Source organism: Gadus chalcogrammus, chromosome 14, assembly GCF_026213295.1.
Source record: "Gadus chalcogrammus isolate NIFS_2021 chromosome 14, NIFS_Gcha_1.0, whole genome shotgun sequence".
Classification (NCBI taxonomy): domain Eukaryota; kingdom Metazoa; phylum Chordata; class Actinopteri; order Gadiformes; family Gadidae; genus Gadus; species Gadus chalcogrammus.
In genome coordinates, this window is record NC_079425.1 from 10,173,759 (window position 1) to 10,192,043 (window position 18,285).

Sequence of the window (18,285 nt, forward strand, 5' to 3'; positions counted from 1 at the left end):
CTTTCTGGACTTTCTGGTTACGTTTACTTTAACAATAAAAAAAAAACAGCATAATAAATAGGCCCACGAATTAGAAATGTGAAATATATGCACATACGCATTTAATGCAATGATAACTACCTACAAATGTGTGAGTCAACCATAGGTGTGAACACGTCTCAGAATGAAACATTTTAATATTTCAACAGTTGAACAAATGACAAAACGAAGATAACGGTTTTGGTTCGCGGACAAATATGCCTTTCCAATCGGTATACGACGTGTGTAGTATACCCATGTGTACACCAGGGGGCGCTCTCCTGGAATCTCTCCTCTTGAAGCTGGGTGTAAAGGTAAAAGGTCATGTTATAACGTGACGGGTGTATGTGGTGCCTGGACCCAAAGTCCAAATTTTAGCCGGCATACAACAGAAATTCTTTGGGCAAGATATGGCCAAAAAACGGAGAGATCGGCGAGAGGCAGGGGTAGTGCCTTTAGCACATGAAGAGCAACATGAGAAGCTTGAGGAAGTGAATTCAACGAAAGGTAAATTGTCGTTCATAATCCGCATCTGTTAACCATATTCCAGTTAGCTTAGATCGGCCTAGTGCAGTAGACTGCCCTGTGTATATAATTTATTCGATAACAATAACACTAAAAATACCTAAAAGAAAATTATTTATATTATGTATGTCAATTTGAACCGTTAAGCTTTTATTAATCTGGCTCTGACATGATCTGACCTTAACCAGCTGACATGGTTGTTGTTGGTCCCTCACGTTACCACTAACCCTTCCTCATGAACGTTATTCCATTACCGGGTGTTCTGTGTGACTTGAGCAATGACGACAATATTTGCCTCTTTCCCCCACAGACACACCAAGTGCTCCAGGGGGTTCAGCTCGCATGTCTCTTCTAATCTTGCTATCTATATTTACATGTTCTGCCTCAATCATGTACCTAGTGTACAGTTACTTCCCAGAGCTGAATGAGTAAGTGGTTTTCTCTACATTCCATTTGAAAAGGAACAATGTCTCATGAAAAAGCCCAAATGTGTAATAGTATCTAATTCATTGTTTCATGAAAAGGGTATCCTATTGTCCTTTTTTAAAATGTATATTGTGATTCATTTAATTTGACCTTCCCTGTGAGAGTAGTCATGAATTTTTTATTAGTTATGGTTACGTATAGCATTTAGTCACTTCATATTGAACACTTGTAGGATGATGATGATTTCACTTCATGTTGATAGTAAATATGCAGATACCCAGGTCATTCTAAAGGGTTAAGGGTTTATTCAGCAACTGTCCTCCAAATCCTACTTTAATTCTTTTTTTTTAACTAGCCAAAGCCCGCCTATTTTGCAACTTAACCTCTGGTAATTTTTAGCAGGTCACCTAAACATTTTCACCATTATTTTTATTTGACATACAGCGATGAAATGGAGAAAATCAAGATTCCCAAAGACATGGAGGACGCGAAAGCATTAGGCACTGTGCTGTCCAAATACAAGGACACCTACTACACTGAGGTTTTGATGGCCTACTTCACCACCTATATCTTGTATCCTTTGAAGAAATGCATGACGCAAAACTATTTAGGAATCTGTGATTTGAAAAGCCTGTTCACAGTTAATAGTTTAAATCTTTGTTTGGTTTTATTAGCCATAATATTACCAAATTAAGCTATATTATCGGCCTTTCCTGTTGAAAAAGCTATGAAATATTTCCACATACAGATCTTTGGGCAACAGGATATTTGTGGTAATCAATGTTTTTTTTGTGATTGTAGTTGCAATAACCAGAACATTTCCTTGACCTAGTAATAGGCCTACATTCAGATTGAGGTACAACTCTATTTATATTCATTAAAATGTTGTAATTTATGTTATTTTTTAGTTGGCAATGCTAACCTGCTTATTTCTCCTGTGAGGATGACTGTTTAATCACTTGATTGAGTTTTGATGCTGGACGTTTACCTTGACACATACGTCTCAGCCTTCAGACTTTTGCCATCCCAGGATCAATCTTTCTCAGTATCCTGTCTGGGTATCTCTATCCTTTTCCTCTGGCACTATTCCTGGTCTGCTTGGTGAGTAAGAATCTATGATTTAAATATAAGAAGTTGTGCAAAGTACTTTTGAAGGGTAAATCTTTAGGTTTTCTTGTTTTAATTGCTATGAATTCGCATTAATCCATGCCATTATTTAAATTGACCATTGCAACACCTTTTTGTAATCAAGTAAGTCATCAAAATGATCAACTGACATGTTAAAGGGGACATATTATACCACCAGGTTTGAGGCCCCGTTCACACGAAGCCGATTTCATGGCGAAACCGCAAAGGTCTTGTACGGTTCGGCCTTCCGTACACACGAAGCCGGCGAATCCGCTGACTGAAACCGCAAACTTCTGAAACCACCCTCGGAGGTGGTTTCAAATCTACCCGGTTTCGTTTTGGATTCGTGTGTACGCCTGAAACCGACTGAAACCGCAAACCATGACGTCATCGCCCCACCCCTCGACCTCCTAGCCAATGGCTCTTAAGCCCGCGGAGTCTCAGAAATCACATGTGAGCATGCGCATAAGGGCAGCCTTTATGCGCATGCTCGCCTCTTCTTCTTATTTAATTTCTTCTGGATTTCTGTACCAGAAGCAGCGCCCCTTATGGGCCTGGAATGTGTACTACAGCGTTTCTACAGATCTACCCGGTTTCGCTTGGCTTCATCTTTACGGAGATACTTCGAAACCGGATAGATCGAAACCGTAACGGTTTCGCCCGTTTCGGCTTCATGTGAACGGGGCCCGAGTGTGATTAGCCTTACAAGCCGTTTCGAAAATCTGCCCCATATGACATCACTATCATCTAGTTGGACACGCCCACTAGTGTTGTCATATGGGGCTCGTAAGGCTTATCACACTCACACCTTGTGGCATAATATGTCCCCTTTAAGGAAAACCACAGCGCAAGGTGTATGCTTCTTTGACCAAATTTCCTGTTTCTAGACACAGTTGAAGTGCTGCAGTTGCAAATGTGAGAATAAATGTAACGTTGAAAAAATACAATCAACATTATAATTGACAAATATTGGGCTTTCAAAGTGAAAAACAATGACTTCTCATCCTAAAACTGATATATTATACAAATAAAAAAGGCAGGCCAGCCCATACCGCTCTCTTTGTACATCAGAATCTTACCATCGACACTCCCAAAACCCTTCCCACAAATGCCGCCGACCTACGTTAGTTTGCATCACAAAGTTTCACCAGCAGTAAGAGTGGACAGAACACTGTTATTTATTCATCTTAATTCTTAAAGTCTCTTGTCTACTAACTGGGAGGAGCTCAATTGACCACTTTGCGACTTCAATTCACAGAAAGAGTAGTACTTTTTGGTATAATATGTAACATTTTGGCATTCCGCATATCCAAAAACAATAAGACCCATATCATGTTTTTTGTTGAGTAGTGTACTAACATTATCCCAATTAGTTTCAACAATGTTCAAAAACAGAAATCCATTGTTTTATTCACAGTAGATCCGTAACATTTGGTTGAATGTCAATGGCATCATATGCCCTTTACCCCCTTACTTACCGGTATATGGGAACGTGCAAAAAACGTAATCCAGAAGGGACATTATTTATGAATAAATATATGATATTTCAATATCGATCTGGCTAACTACAATGTGTTTATTTGACAAGGTGCTCATGCCAGCAGCCAAGCTGGGTAAGCAAATCACACCCATAGAATTAACTTATGCGGGTAATTTAAGTAATTTAAACGAGAACAACGCGGTGTATGATCGATCCCCATACATTCCCTTTTTTTGTACTATCCATCTATAAAAATGATAGTAGAGCTGCGAGCAATGGGTTGCAACACATTGTACTCACTCACTCACACACTGACGACACACTGAATAGCCCATATATTCACATCAGGAGGAAGGATTGTGGTTGGCTTTTCCCCACACAGAAGGCGGCTGGCCAAAGTAGTTTACAGTCTATCCGTAGTTCACAAATCAGTATTAGGGATGCATGAATTACCAAAAAAACGAATAGATTCAGACCATTCGCGGTCTGAATGTCAACGAGGACTTTTAGTTTTTTTATGCATTTTTTTTGGTTTGAAAAAGTCTGATTTCCACCAATGTACACATATAGAAAGTCAGCTTAATCTGTATTATATACATTCTATGTGCCCATCACCCCAGCGCTCCAATGGCAATGCAGTTCTTTATCTGCTTTTTACTGTTGTATGGCGTGATACACTTCTAAACAGTGGTTTATTTCAATTAAATTCAATTCAATTTTATTTGTATAGCCCTTAATCACCATTACAGTCTCAAAGGGCTTAACAGGCCAAATATTCATGACACCCCCTTTTACCCAAGCCCCCACACGGGCACGTTTCAATGGAAATAGTAACATTTTATTTTGGCTTTTGTTTAGGGATGGGTACCTTGTATTTGGTTATTGTGTAGAATTTTCAACAATGTCTATAGAGGGGTTGGCTGCTGCCCGACCGTCTCCTTTGCAGGTATACACTGCTAGTCACACGGGTCGGATGCAAGTTATCGCGTGTTTAGTTCTACTAATTTAAGGAAAAATACCAATGAAAAGTAATGAGTTATCGATGACAGTGTCTCATACAGTAGTAGAGAATGTTCGAGTAAGGACATTGATAAGTTAAAGGATGGCACAAATCCCAATAACTTTTAAGCACAATCATCACCCCCCTTGTCAGCCAAAACCCCTAGTAGTATCAAATTCTTTGGGGAAACACTGTTATATGTATGCTGAGAATACGAAGTTACAACAACGTTCATCATGCTCTTTAAGTTACCTTGATTATGATTGTTTGGAACACGGAAAACAGCGCTGGACCACCACATAACATAAACTACAGCTGTAGGGGGTATTCAATTCATGTAAGTTAAAGTAAAAAAAATGACATGATATGACAACTTTGTTTTCATCACTGGCGATGGTGGAGAAGACATCAACTCCCATGTTCTGACAATACTTCATGAAGTCATTTATTGGATTGAGCGACCCCTAGCTTCAGAAATGACCTAGACAACCTCAACCTCAACAAACATGATACATGTAGGTTTATTCTTGTCCTTTTCATTCTTTCCTAGTGCTCTGGACTGGGGGCCTCCTTCTGTTATATGTTGTCCTATCTTGTGGGCAGACCAGTGGTCTACAGATATCTTTCAGAGAGAGCTAAGAAATGGTCTCAGCAGGTAACTCAACCCATGCTTTCATTAGCTTATCCTTTTTACATTAATGCATGCTGGGTTTAGGTTAAAAAGGCTGATTGTGAGTGACTTTTCATTGGCAGGTTGACAAGCACAGAAAACATTTGATCAATTACATCATTTTCCTGAGGATAACCCCTTTCCTACCAAACTGGTTCATCAACATCACCTCGCCTGTCATCAATGTACCCTTGGGTGTTTTCTTCCTTGGTACATTCCTTGGTAAGGCCACAATATATAATGCTTTGCTTTTTCTGTTCCTTCAATCCAACTCCTACATATGTTAAGCAATTTGAATTGTAATGCATCATTGAAGCATTGAGGAACGGGAAGTTCATTTGTAAGCGGCATGTATTTCTTTTGCACCATCAGGGGTGGCACCACCATCATTTGTCGCAATCAACGCCGGCACCACCCTGTACAAACTAACTACTGCTGGCGAGGCCGTGTCCTGGAACTCTCTGGCGGTTCTGGGGGTGCTGGCCGTGCTCTCCATATTGCCCGTCTGCTTCCAGAAGAAACTGCAGGAGAAGCTAGAGTAGAGCATCTTCGGATGCTCTACATCGTTCAGATCGCCCGCCTGATTGCCAGAAACAGCACTCTGAGAAGTCCCTCAAGTTGCTGCCTCCGCCCTCACTCTCCTCAGTCTGCTGGGAGGTACAACTCGTGATCTCTGGCACAAAGAGCACTCCTGAAAACTGCATGCCGTTATGGGTTCCTCGTGACTTAGGCTCAAGAACCCCAAGCTTGTGCTTGCTTTTGTTTATGTCTTTATATTTGAAATTGTGGCACATCCTTAAACACATTTGTTTTTTTTGAGTTGAAGCATTATTTGTTATAAAAGGGTTTTCAAGTAGCAATATCCTTACACTTGGATACGGGATCCCAGTGCACGGGTATTGCAGTTGTCAAGGGCTCTACTGCCTTACTTTGTGTGTAACCATCTGTTGGAATACCTCTTCATTCTGCGGGAATGGATTTTATTGATTTTAAATAAAAGATGAAAGGGACTTGATACACAATTCAAGGTTGATACAATTGTTTCAATATTTGAAAGAAAATATTTTGGCAGCAACATAAGAAGGTTATTTAGGTATTTGGTATCCACGCAACACTCCCTTCAAACTGCCAATGACATGTCAATATTATTTCATGGCATCTTAGCCAACGTATCCTCAGAAGCAATAATTGGCACACTTCTTTGAAATGTCATTTTTAGTTGAAGAAAAGTGTTTGCAATGCAAGTTTTAACTTTTATTTATTTAAGTCTTTAGTTTTCAGTTTAGTTTTATGGTCCAGCAAAGCATTTTTTTTGGGGGGTTCAACTGTAGATTGTTTCATTAGATACCCTTTAGATTAATATTTTATTTACTCAGAAGAAAGTCTCGTAGCCAATTTCAAATACACTTGCAGATCTTTTATATTTATAGCCTTTTCTTTACCCGCAGCAGTTGGGCGACTAAAAACACTCCCACACACCAAGACTTGCATAAGTGATGTATCTCATTACATCTACAACTTTGAGCGGTCAAAGCATATCTAAACTGGGGATCTTGAGATGCACTCCACTCTGGAATAGCTGAATTCAAAATGGTGCACAGTGTGGTAAAAAAACAAAACAATTCAATAGCTATGACTCTTGCATGATACTGGAATTAAACTTTGCTGTTTAACATTATACAAATGGTGTGTGTGGTGGATGAGTAGATTTCTTAAGCATGATCGGGATTTGTGATGTATCCAAGCCATGCCATGCCTTGATTTGTCTGTCTACTAACTTAAGAGTTGTATGTATCAGATGTTGAGAATTCTTAACTTTTAATTTCCTTGCTGGTCAACTTCTAGATTGTATGCTAAATATGTGTTTCTCAATGATCAAAGGGGATCACTGGAGCTGATGCAGATATTTAAATATTTACTTGATATTTGATGACAACATTTACATTGGTAGATTACTTGTATGTTTATGTTTTGATTTTCAAATTCTGTTTTCAATCAGAAGATTTTTGTTTCTTATTTATTTGCTAAAATTTTGTTTTAATTCATGTTCCTGTATTAACACTCATACAATATTTGTACCTCAGGCATTTTTTTATCATATACTACATGGAAAGTATATTTGAAAGGTAGCTTCTTGCATAAATGCATGGGATATTACTTTTCACATATTCAATCACACATACATACTTGTTTTTACACTTAATGACCATCCTTCTAAACATTTACTTTTGCAGCTGATTACTGTGACAAATTGACTTGTACACACAATTTTATTTTTTAATTATATTAAGTATTTATATTCAAATTGCAAAATAATAAACATTCATGTACAAGGGAATACTTGCCCTAACAATGCTGAACAGAACCCTGACTCCTTATAATTAACACCTATTTCGTTGTAAAGATAACGCAAACTTCGTTGTAAAGATTTTTGGAAACAAAAATCATTAACTGCTGCAGATCAGTGGTGTATAAAGTGGGATGGGTGTTTACAAAAACGTATTGCCTTTATGTAATGAAATATACTTTAATTTTTGTTCTATATATTAGCTCAGCAATTAATAAAAATGTGTGAAGCATCTTATCAGTTAACTTTCCAAAAAGGATAACCCTACTACATCGAAAGCACCTTTCTTGCCAACCTAGGGCATGGTAACTACACACACAGTAAACAAAACATGAACTTAGATTACCCCAGAGTTCAAAACAACAAGGAACCCATATACACCTCAAATTAAAGACCAGATAGCAATTCAACTCCTTGATGAGTCTCTAAGAAAAATAATGAGACTTTAGGTCTCAAATAGAACTTACATTTCTACATCTCTAAATTATGTTATGGAAAGGTTTATACCTTATATTTTCTTTAGGACGAACAATAATGGCATAAGCACAAATTGCTACCAGTCTTCCCTGTGAGATAAACCCAGGAGAAATGTTATATGAACACTTATTATAATGGTATTTTAACCGTGTTTAAAAATCCATTCAGCCTCGATTGTCTATGGGAGGCTTTAGCACCACCTAGTGATGACGAAATAATATATTGATTATTCATTTATTTGAAGAACTGTCAATTACACTCTCAATTTAATTGTATGCAATTAACATCATACAATAGCCCATGTTTTCAGACAATCAATCGGTGAGTGGATAATAAAATAGAATACAGGCCTCATAGAATAGAATAGTATGGAATGTGATTCTGAGTATGTAGAAAACCAGATAGAATAGGATTGAAGAGAATATAATAAAGCTGATCAGATGTGAGTGTAGAATAAAATATACTATTATATCCACTAAATATGAATATAAGTATGGATTTTGAATCTGAGTAGTAGACCAACAATATAATATAACAGAATATAATATAATATAACAGAATATAATAGAATATAATAGAATAGAGCGTTATGGAATGTTATTATAGTAGTAGGCCACCAATACTACAATAGCGTAGAACAGACCATTTGTGTCATTTTACCCACCAGATGTATTTAGCTAGTGACATACATAAGGTAAATATAACGTAATAACGTAATCTCTTTGGGGCACTAGCACATTCCCAGTGCTCACACCCGAGATTAAGGAGGTGTTGATCGGAATGTCAGCGGGTGAAGAAGGCACATGAACACATCTGTCGTTCTGCTGGTGGACCACAATGCATCACGACTGCTACACTCTGATTTCCGAGCTTCGCAGTAACACAGCATCTGTGATGGCAGAGGGAAATCACAGCGATATCATTTAATATGCACCTTATTGAGAGCATAAGGTTAAGGGTGCCACCGGACCAGTCTCAAAATGACCACCGGCTTCAGCTCGAATTCCTGTCGGTTCGCAGACTATTTTGTAATCTGCGGACTCGATACCGAGAGCGGGTTGGAACCAGACGAACTGTCCGGTAAGTAACGTTAGCTATAAGGCAGAAAAGAAATGATGCTCAAGAATGATACTGATGGTGGCTACTTCCATGTATATTTTAAACGGTGTATATATTTGCTTTCATGATCATTTCATTGTCAAACACGTTATACAATGCGCATAGGCCCAAATCTTTACACAGCCTGTGTTTATTTTATGCTAGTTTGGGGTTGAACGGATTAACTGCTAGCCTCGGTGCGCTTTAACACCAACTCGAAGATTCAGATGCGCTTTACATTCGTTCGACATGTTTCCATGTAGGGATATAAGCAGTTAATTTGTTCCAACATACAACCTACACATTGCTATTATGATACGACAAATATCCGGGCTTGTTAAAAAGGTAACGTCTCTAGGGCTACATATAAACAACTCTCATTCTGTAGGGCTGCGCATTCGGACTCGACTCCTGTCCGTTTGCAGCAAAACGCGTCTGTCCATCCATACAAATGCATGCCTACTAGCTAAAAATGGCATATTATAGGTAAATTAACTGATATTATAATAAGTAATTGTTTATACCTAATGTTAACATGTAGCCAAATAATATTTGGTTGTCAAAATAAAAAAAAAGGTTGTTTATTGTGTACTGATTTAGTCATAAACATTAGCCTGCTCATTATATTGGACTATCCAGCGTTTACTGAAAATATTATATCTGAATACATTTTACCTTGTTAACCAATGAAGTTAACGAAAGGTCATCCGTGAATTGTATTGTTGTAGACATTGTCGATGGCGTGTGACACTAGTGAGTAGTGACATGTTTTAATACTGGCCTCGTGCATCTGGACGTACCTGTGTCCGTGCCGACTGTTAGTGGATGCGCAAAAAAATCGCCCATTCAATCAGGGTTGATTGGGATGTAGCCTACACTATGTATTTGGCTACATTAACTAAAACAAATAAAGAATAATATTGCCTCGCTCATATCTAAATAGCTACTAAATAAACTTGGACAGTGCATTTGAATTGGTTAAATATCAAAGTTTCGCTTTATTCATTATCATTACATACAAAATATTTCCTTTTTTGTTGAAAAGATTGTTATTTATTTTTTAACATCGGAAGTAAATGCTAATAGGCCACCCAAAAACGTTTGCTCAAGAGAACAGAAACAAGAAACAGGTTGTGCAACATATTTCTATGTTAAGTACAATGCTGTTTTGGTAAGTCAGTACTAGTAGGATTTTCATTTGTATTTTGGGCTATTGGCTAAGATGTTTCTGGATATATTCAACGGTCCGGCTTAAAAAAACTCAATGGCTTCATCCAGGCTCTTTCATCTAAGGGGAGACCAATAACCTATTGTTTTTCAGTGTAACCTATTGTTGAACAGTGTATTAACATTAACAAGTAATTCAAATAGCCTACTGTTTGCGGTGTCGTGTGTTAGCCACATTATGTGTAGGCCTAACTCTAAATGATAGAGCTAGATGCAAATAAGGGTATACCTGTTTTACAAAGGAGTGAATAAGGTTGGTTTGGTGGAGAGGTCCCACTAACAAGAAACAAATCTTAGTTGTATACAGATATATTTATTTTTGATCTTATTATGCTAGATCAAAAACATAGTACATTATTAATTGCCAATTGTTTTTGGAGGAGCTTTGGTGATGATACTGAGATATCTATCACATTATGTTAAAGAATGTATTATGTTTTAAATGCAGCCGTAGAGGAAGTGGTTTTCTTTCATCAAAGGAAGTGGTCTTAAATGCAGAAACAAACATCACTACGTTCCCTTAGGGGAACGACCACTCACTATTCTGCTAAATACAATATACCAGTTTTCGCCACCACTATAATCAATAATGAATGTTTTTTCACACTTTAGCTGTGGATTTGAAAACCTATTCCCCAACACCAAACATCAACAACCCATAGACTTCATAGGTTAGCCGACTCTTTTAAAGAAAATATCTGATAAGAGCAGAAGTTGGTTCTAGGTACATAACACATGTTAAGAAAGGAAGTAAAGCTCCCACATTCTTTATCTTCATTGTGCTTGCTGGTCGAGGGAGGCGGTTTAGGGGATTCTGCTTAGTAACAAAAAACGCAGTCAGGCCCCTTATTACAGTTTCAGTTTGCCTGTCCATTTGTCGTGGGCTCGGCAGGGGAATTTATTCTGTTATGGAGGAGTTCCCTATCACACTGTTTCCATCAAAGAGCAGATCCATTTTTAAATTGGTCACAATGGATGTCAATGCATTTTTAGGTCACATAAAGCTAGCCTTCGCGTGTAAAAGTAATACCGAGAAACCAGATCCATGAATCAGGGGTTTGTCACATTATATTCCGTTCAGCAGAAACACTCACAGCAAATCTATTGTTGGTCATTGTTTGTTTTTGAAGCATCGGTGGTTGTGTCTGATAATAATTGACAAACAGATCATACAACATTACATCACGTTTTCTTCCACATTTTGAAATAGCACGAATAGAACCAAACTGTTAAGAAAAATGAAGTAATATGTTATGGGGATATTTTATAGCATAGGAGCTGTAGTTGAAAGGGCCCTTACACAAGGTGCAAGTTGATTATCTAGATCGCTTTGTAGGGACCCCTTAGAGATTTAGATTACCTTTATATAGGGTGTTTATATTGACAAGAATATTGCCAAATTTTGATTTATTGCTCGTAAAAAATATCACATTCAACATTACTACGATTAAGTTATTTTTTTTTATTGTCCCTCCACTGACTCCCTCCACTGAAGCTGTCTTCTATGTTTGACGTATTCAGTAAGTGGCTCCCGCCAGTGCAGAATGGTAACGAATGTCGATCTTGAGACATGTGAATATCTGTATAGATTTAGGACCCTATAGGAAAGTGGCCGAAATCAGGATAAAGAAATCTGGATCTGGATTTGTGCTGTTCACATTTTTCTGAAATTGGATTTGGGCCACTTTAAAGTTAGCAGTAGTGGAAAAAAATCGAGGAATGTGAGTTTTTGGATTCTTTACATCCGCAATACCCGATTGAAAAAAATAAGAAATGCATCCAGAAATGTCAATGTAATCGCGGCGGAAACATTCAGACTCGCTAGGTTCTCAACTAGGTTAATTTCGGTTTAGCCACTTTCATATAAAAAACGATTGTGGATACTGACAGACCTATAGTAACCAAACCCCAATTTTAAACTGATACGTTAAACCACACAAAGGAAAAAATAGAACAAAAGGTCATAACATTGTGTCAACGTTTTTACAGAATCAGAATTATTTATCAGAATTGCAATATTTAGCATTTTGTCACTCTTTTTAATATCATATGATGAGATCTAGGCTGCTCGTCAAATCAAACGAGAGCAGATGGAAGACAGTGTAGTCGAGCAAGGGTTAGCAGAAGACAAGTTAATGAACAATGATCTACAACAAAAAAGAATAGCTTTTTTCTAAGGCAGGAAAAAGTAATAATAATAAGGATTATTAATCACTAATCAATTATCATTAATGTAAGACATACAAGGTATATCCTTTCGATAAAAAACTGTTGATCTATTCTCTTTTCTTTATCCTTGTTATTATGGGTTGCCTAGGAGGGTGTCAGAACTGTAAGTAGGCTCTGTAACACAAAATTAGTAAAAGAGATCAAGAAAAAAATGCCTGCGGTAAAAATAAAGTACCATGTACTATCCAAATCCTTAAGATTTTGTATGTGACCTGTCTGTCCTTTGTTTTATGGCATTTGCCTATGAAGAGCATCATTCAGAAGCACATACAAACAAATATTAAATCAATCAAACTTAGATTTTCAAGAAAATACCAACGTTTATTGCAATAAACTTGGAGCAGGCTGGTTATTATCAAAATGTCTGTTTTTACAAATACTAGCATGTAGGTCATTAGTAATGTTATACTCTATATTCATACTAAACGCGCTGGAGCATTTGAGGTTCATATAGGGACTTAATTGGATGACACGATTCTACTCCTTATTTGCCTCCTGAGGTCATGGGGAATGGTCATGCTCAAAACAGCTCAGTGGGACTAGCTATTTGATGGGAAAGACAAGAGGATTGTGGGAGTCTGCATCACCTGCCCTTATTATCTCATCATCACTAAGTCATAGCATCCCGCGACACAACAAGCTTAAACAGGGAGATAAGCCCTGCCACAATCTACTGCTCTCCAATCCAATGACATCCTTACATGAACACATTAGAAGGCATGATACCAGCTGAGAAGCCATATTGGGTGCTTTGATTTCCCCAGGAAGGACAAGGGGGATCATGAGGATTCACACTTGGGCTTAATCGGGTGGGTCGTGTGACAGCAGGGGCGTAGCAAGCCAAGTGATAACATGCCTTTCTCATCTTGTGCAACTAACTGTTTATTTGTGTCTGGGTGTGGTATTGATGATGAAGGGGAAGCACTCATCTTATGATCTCTGAATGTGACCACATTTACCCTGTAGTCTTCATCTTCATGTTATAATTGTGTCATGTGAACTTCTTTTTTGTGAACTTTTGTGTGAGTTTTTGTTTTCAATTAAATTGTTTTCCTGTTTTCAATAACATAATTTCCTTACATATCAGTCTGAAATGTTAAATTGAAAAGGAAAATTGAATTGAAAATTTTACATTTACAATGGTACACCTCAATGGTAAGTGTCTCCAAAGAAGACTTCATCATTCAGAAATCAGAAAATCTAACATCAAACCTTATAGGATCTTCACCCAATACGTGAACAAACACAATATGCCTGATGCCACTTGCCATAGTTTGCATGTAGAGTGATTTCACATAGCACAATTAATGGCAGTCTGAATTTTTGAATAACCAAATGATTAAAGGTCTTGATACTGCCATAAAAGGGAACTGTCATGCTCAGCTATTGACTATATAAGAGAGCACTGTTTAATACGTGTGAAAAATGGCCATAAACTCTTGTTTCCACGAAAATTAAAGAGCAGAGAAGTTAGGCCATTGACATCATTTGTTCAGGATTTGCGTTCCCCATTGGTCTGATCCTGAAAATGACTTTTGTTCAACACGCGCATGAACTAATACCCTCTTGACAGAACCCCTTTCATAAAAATGTCTGTATTAGAAACAGCACTTCACTAACCTACCCTTCAGGTTTTAGTCAGTGTCAAAGGGCAGAGTCAATACATCTGACCGCTACTCTCTTTTTTCAAACAAGGGCAGAGAACAAAATGTGTATTTAATTTCAAGCACACCTTCTGAGAAGCGGTGCACTAACCTTATAGGGACAACCTTTCATTAATACTCTTGTTTTATTTGTTGTGTAGCTTTATGCCAATATATAGAGGCTACTAAATTCAGAGATGGGGCCAGAGGAAACTTGGCGGGTGCAGATGAAGGTAACCTCCCCCCCTTCCCCATTGCTCCCCCAATCTCTGCACAATCCCGCCTTATAAAACTTGGCTCAGCTTTTACCCTTCAACTTTAAATTTGACACACCCTTCTTCAATGGCACCCCGGCTTTTGTACTTAAACATTTTGAGTTTTCACGACTCCGCAATTCTGCTCCGGTGTGGGAACAAGCCTTTCCTCTCTTGCGCTCCAAATTGATTTTCCTCCTCTTCTGCCGTTGACCCCGCCTGCCTGTATCCCCCCCCTCCCTCCCATCTGCCAGCAGCGGCGGAACATCGGGCCTATGTTTGACAATCACTGCTTCTGTTTCTCACACAACAACGCACCCGTACCGGGGCAGCCTGCACTGGGTGCTGCTTGGTCAATATGTCCTCTCCCCTTACCCTCTGAATGACTTTTCATTCATGCCTTGGTGTGCGCATCACTTCTGCTTCAATCTGGGTTCAAATCTTCTTGAACGTTTTCTGTTTTACTATTGCTTTTTTATTTTGCAATTAAAGCTGTCACGAAATGCATCAACCCTTTAGATATTCAAATGTCTTTGGTTTCGTAACCCATCTATATATTCTGTACGTTTGGTTCTTTACTTTGATTAAATTGTGTTTGAAATATTTGGAATACTTATTATTTCATGATTTATTCTGGTGGATATTGTCATCTATTATATAGGGTGCAGTTGATGGCTTCATATGTTGTAATACTAGCTTTCTCCGAGAAATAAATCAAATGACTTCCTATTTCCCTGGAGGAGTGTTTTGCACTCAAAGCCTGCTTTTGACTGGACTTCCACATGTCTTTGACTGAGCCCTTTCCTTCTCTTGTGTGTTCTTCTGGTTCTGGCCTTCCTCTAGGTGAGAACTTTGAGCAGAGCCCCCTGCGGAGAACCTTCAAGTCCAAAGTGTTAGCGCACTATCCAGAGAATGTGGAATGGAACCCATTTGACCAGGATGCAGTTGGCATGGTATAATATGCTGATTCATTTACGTTTTCTATGACGCAAAAACTATCATAATGACAAATGATCTTGATTACAATAGCCTAAATCAACAGTGGCTCTACTGTTTAGTCTCACACAAATCTGTCATGGGCCATATTCACCTATTGACCATATTGGTGCTCAACACTAGTTGGTTGGGGGAGCCCAATGAAGGATTCAGCATTCGATTCCACCACCTAGCTATGGTTAACAACCAAGATGGCCGTGAGTAAGGCCCATTGCTCCACACAAACAGCCTTTCTTTCCTTCTCCATCCCCCCCCTCAGCTGTGCATGCCAAAGGGCCTGGCCTTCCGGACGCAGGTGGACACACGGGAGCCCCAGTTCCACTCGTTCATCATCACTCGGGAGGACGGCTCTCGGACGTACGGCTTCGCCCTCACCTTCTTCGAGGAGGTGACCAGCAAGCAGATCTGCAGCGCCATGCAGACCCTCTACCACATGCACAACGCCGAGCAGTACGACATCCTGCACACGCCCGCCACCTCGCCCCAGGGGCCCGAGGACGCCGCGCCGCGGCCCTTCCCGCCGCTGCCGCCGCGCCAGCTCCCCAGGCCCCAGCCCACGCTCCAGGCCGCCCCCGCCATCTCCCGCCTGCAGCGCTTCAACTCGTACGACATCAGCCGGGACACGCTGTTTGTGTCAAAGTGCATCTGCCTGATCGCCCCCATGGCCTTCACCCAGGCCAGCAGGAAGGTGCTGCAGCAGCTCCACCTGGCCGTCACCGCCCCCAAGCCCCCGCCCCTCCCGTTGGAGAGCTACATCTACAACGTGCTCTACGAGGTGCCGCTGCCGCCGGCCGGACGCTCCCTCAAGTTCTCTGGCGTCTACGGGCCCGTGGTGTGCCAGAGGCCCAGCACGGCCGAGCTGCCCCTCTTTGACTTTGCCATGGCCGAGGTGTTTGACCTGCTGGGGGTGGAGAACGTGATCCAGCTGTTCACCTGCGCACTGCTGGAGATCCAGATACTGCTCTACTCCCAGCGTAAGTAAAGCAATTCTGCAGATTTTTTTGTCACGAGATTTTTACTTCCGTATGGAGCCGACACACACTTTAATTAACTGCTTTCAGATTGGAAAAAAAAAAGGGGATAGGAATGCATATTATTGGGCTTGGAACTAGAGCTTGAGTGAGGGGAGTACATTTGTTGGAGACTAGGCTGACCTGAACCAATACTGTGGCGCTACAACATTGTGAGTGATGACAGTCATGTGATCAAACTGTTCAAAGCAAACTTTAATTGTGTATATTACCTCTAATTAATTTATTGACGTGAGTTCCATCAAGCACTTTTATCTTAAAATAATGTATATGACTATGCTTAACATAAGGGGGCTCTAATAATTTTACTCATAATGATTTGGTAAATATACTGAAAATGTTAATATTTTTCAATGAAATATTTCAAAGGCAAATATTTCATTGTCTGGGCTGCTGCTCCTCTATTTATGGTGGCTATATACTTTTTTACGTATTTGCTTGGCAACATGATCCTAGGTTTAGATGGGACAGAAGAGTGTGCTGAAGATCTTCATTACCATCCAATCGACAGTCCCCTTTCACATGCATCTGCTGGAAAAGCAAAATGTAAAACTTTTGGACAGACAGTTATTGTCGACTGATTGCATAAGAAATCTCAGATTGCCCGAAGCAACTTGGTTACTTGGCACATGTTTGGTATGCTGAGAGCCACTCGTATCCATCACATTATGTAACCTGCTGAATAGAAGTGCTTAAAGAAGCACAACATGAATCCCAGCTTGTGCAAATGTTAAGAACCCTTCTCTTGCCGTAGGCTGCACCCACCGGATGTAACTCAAGTCGTGGCCATGTGTGAGAGGGGGTTCGAGCTCTGTCTTGTGTACTTTTAACCCTTGGGGAACACATGAGGCTCGGCATCAGTGTGGTGTGAAGGGCTGTCTTTGTTAGCTCAGATGACAGCTCTTATTTGTTTTTCCTGTTCGGCATTATTTTTCTTAGCAACCTCATCATTCCTATGAATATACAGTATATCTTTCTCAAGACACTGGATAGCATGTGTCTGTGTGGGGGTTGTTTGGGGAGTCTGGCATAGTGGTTGGATCCATTACAGGGACATGAAAAGGTAAATTGTTTACTGAGTGCCAGAGGCTTTAGGGGGGAGTTGGGGAAGGGGAAGAGGGGGGGGGGGGGGGGGGAGAGAGATGCGCTTAAGGGGGCAAAGCTATGGTGTTGCTAGGCAACCCCCTGGACGAGGAGGATGGCAGTGTTGCAGCATGATTATTATTGGTTGTTGGTGACGTAACGCCCCTCCCCCGGACGCGGCTCATCACTGCAGAGTGTGTGAAGAGCACTTAAAGAGAGAGAGAGAGAGGCAGGGGCATGCACGCACGCACGCGCACACTGGGAAGAGAGAACTTATTTTGTACTAAAAATTGCTTCTAATTTAGATAATATTCCCCAGCAGTTTCCCACAGTTGGTACATGATTGTAATATTATAATATTTTGTTAGTGTTCTAACAAGGCGAGTATCACAAACATTTTGTACGGTCCTATTTGGAATGGATTTCGAAGCAGTGGCCATCCGATTCGAATTCACTTCAGTGTGGATGACACGGAGAATTAAATGCCTTGTTAATACAGGCAGGGCTTGTGTCTCTGTGGGTTTGCTTCAAATGTCTTTGGAGAGTCTTTCAATTCCTTGGCTCTTAGAGCTAATGAGTCGTTATGCTTTTTTGTATCCCTGTTGTTAACAGCCCCCACACACACACACACACACAGTGTGCAATCAATGAAT

The 18,285-nt window shown here is 39.8% G+C and overlaps 2 protein-coding genes across 3 annotated transcripts in view; both read left to right on the plus strand.

Annotated features, from left to right (window-relative positions):
* The first annotated feature begins 305 nt into the window (after positions 1-305).
* Positions 306-7,820, plus strand: tmem41b (transmembrane protein 41B). Its single transcript, XM_056608665.1, has 7 exons — positions 306-525; positions 854-971; positions 1,414-1,542; positions 1,977-2,070; positions 5,128-5,232; positions 5,331-5,469; positions 5,620-7,820. Exons 1-7 carry the CDS (start codon positions 429-431, stop codon positions 5,787-5,789), a joined length of 852 nt encoding a protein of 283 aa, XP_056464640.1. The 5' UTR covers positions 306-428; the 3' UTR covers positions 5,790-7,820.
* A 905-nt stretch (positions 7,821-8,725) lies between these two features.
* The window catches only part of dennd5a (DENN/MADD domain containing 5A), a 30,611-nt gene continuing 21,051 nt past the window's right edge, over positions 8,726-18,285 (plus strand). Inside the window, exons 1-4 of one of the 2 annotated variants that reach the window (XM_056608654.1) lie at positions 8,726-9,151; positions 14,430-14,501; positions 15,366-15,475; positions 15,778-16,492. In XM_056608654.1, coding sequence (XP_056464629.1) covers positions 9,052-9,151; positions 14,430-14,501; positions 15,366-15,475; positions 15,778-16,492 — 997 coding nt within the window. In that variant the 5' untranslated portion in view covers positions 8,726-9,051. The remainder of the gene's footprint in view (positions 9,152-14,429; positions 14,502-15,365; positions 15,476-15,777; positions 16,493-18,285) is intronic. The other variant, XM_056608655.1, reaches the window with a different exon arrangement.

Bases quoted from the DNA above. Each gene is read 5' to 3' on its own strand.
- tmem41b (XM_056608665.1), top strand. From the start codon at position 429: ATGGCCAAAAAACGGAGAGATCGGCGAGAGGCAGGGGTAGTGCCTTTA. The intron at 972-1,413 runs GTAAGTGGTTTT...TTTGACATACAG, and splicing joins TACTTCCCAGAGCTGAATGA to CGATGAAATGGAGAAAATCA. The intron at 2,071-5,127 runs GTGAGTAAGAAT...ATTCTTTCCTAG, and splicing joins CACTATTCCTGGTCTGCTTG to TGCTCTGGACTGGGGGCCTC.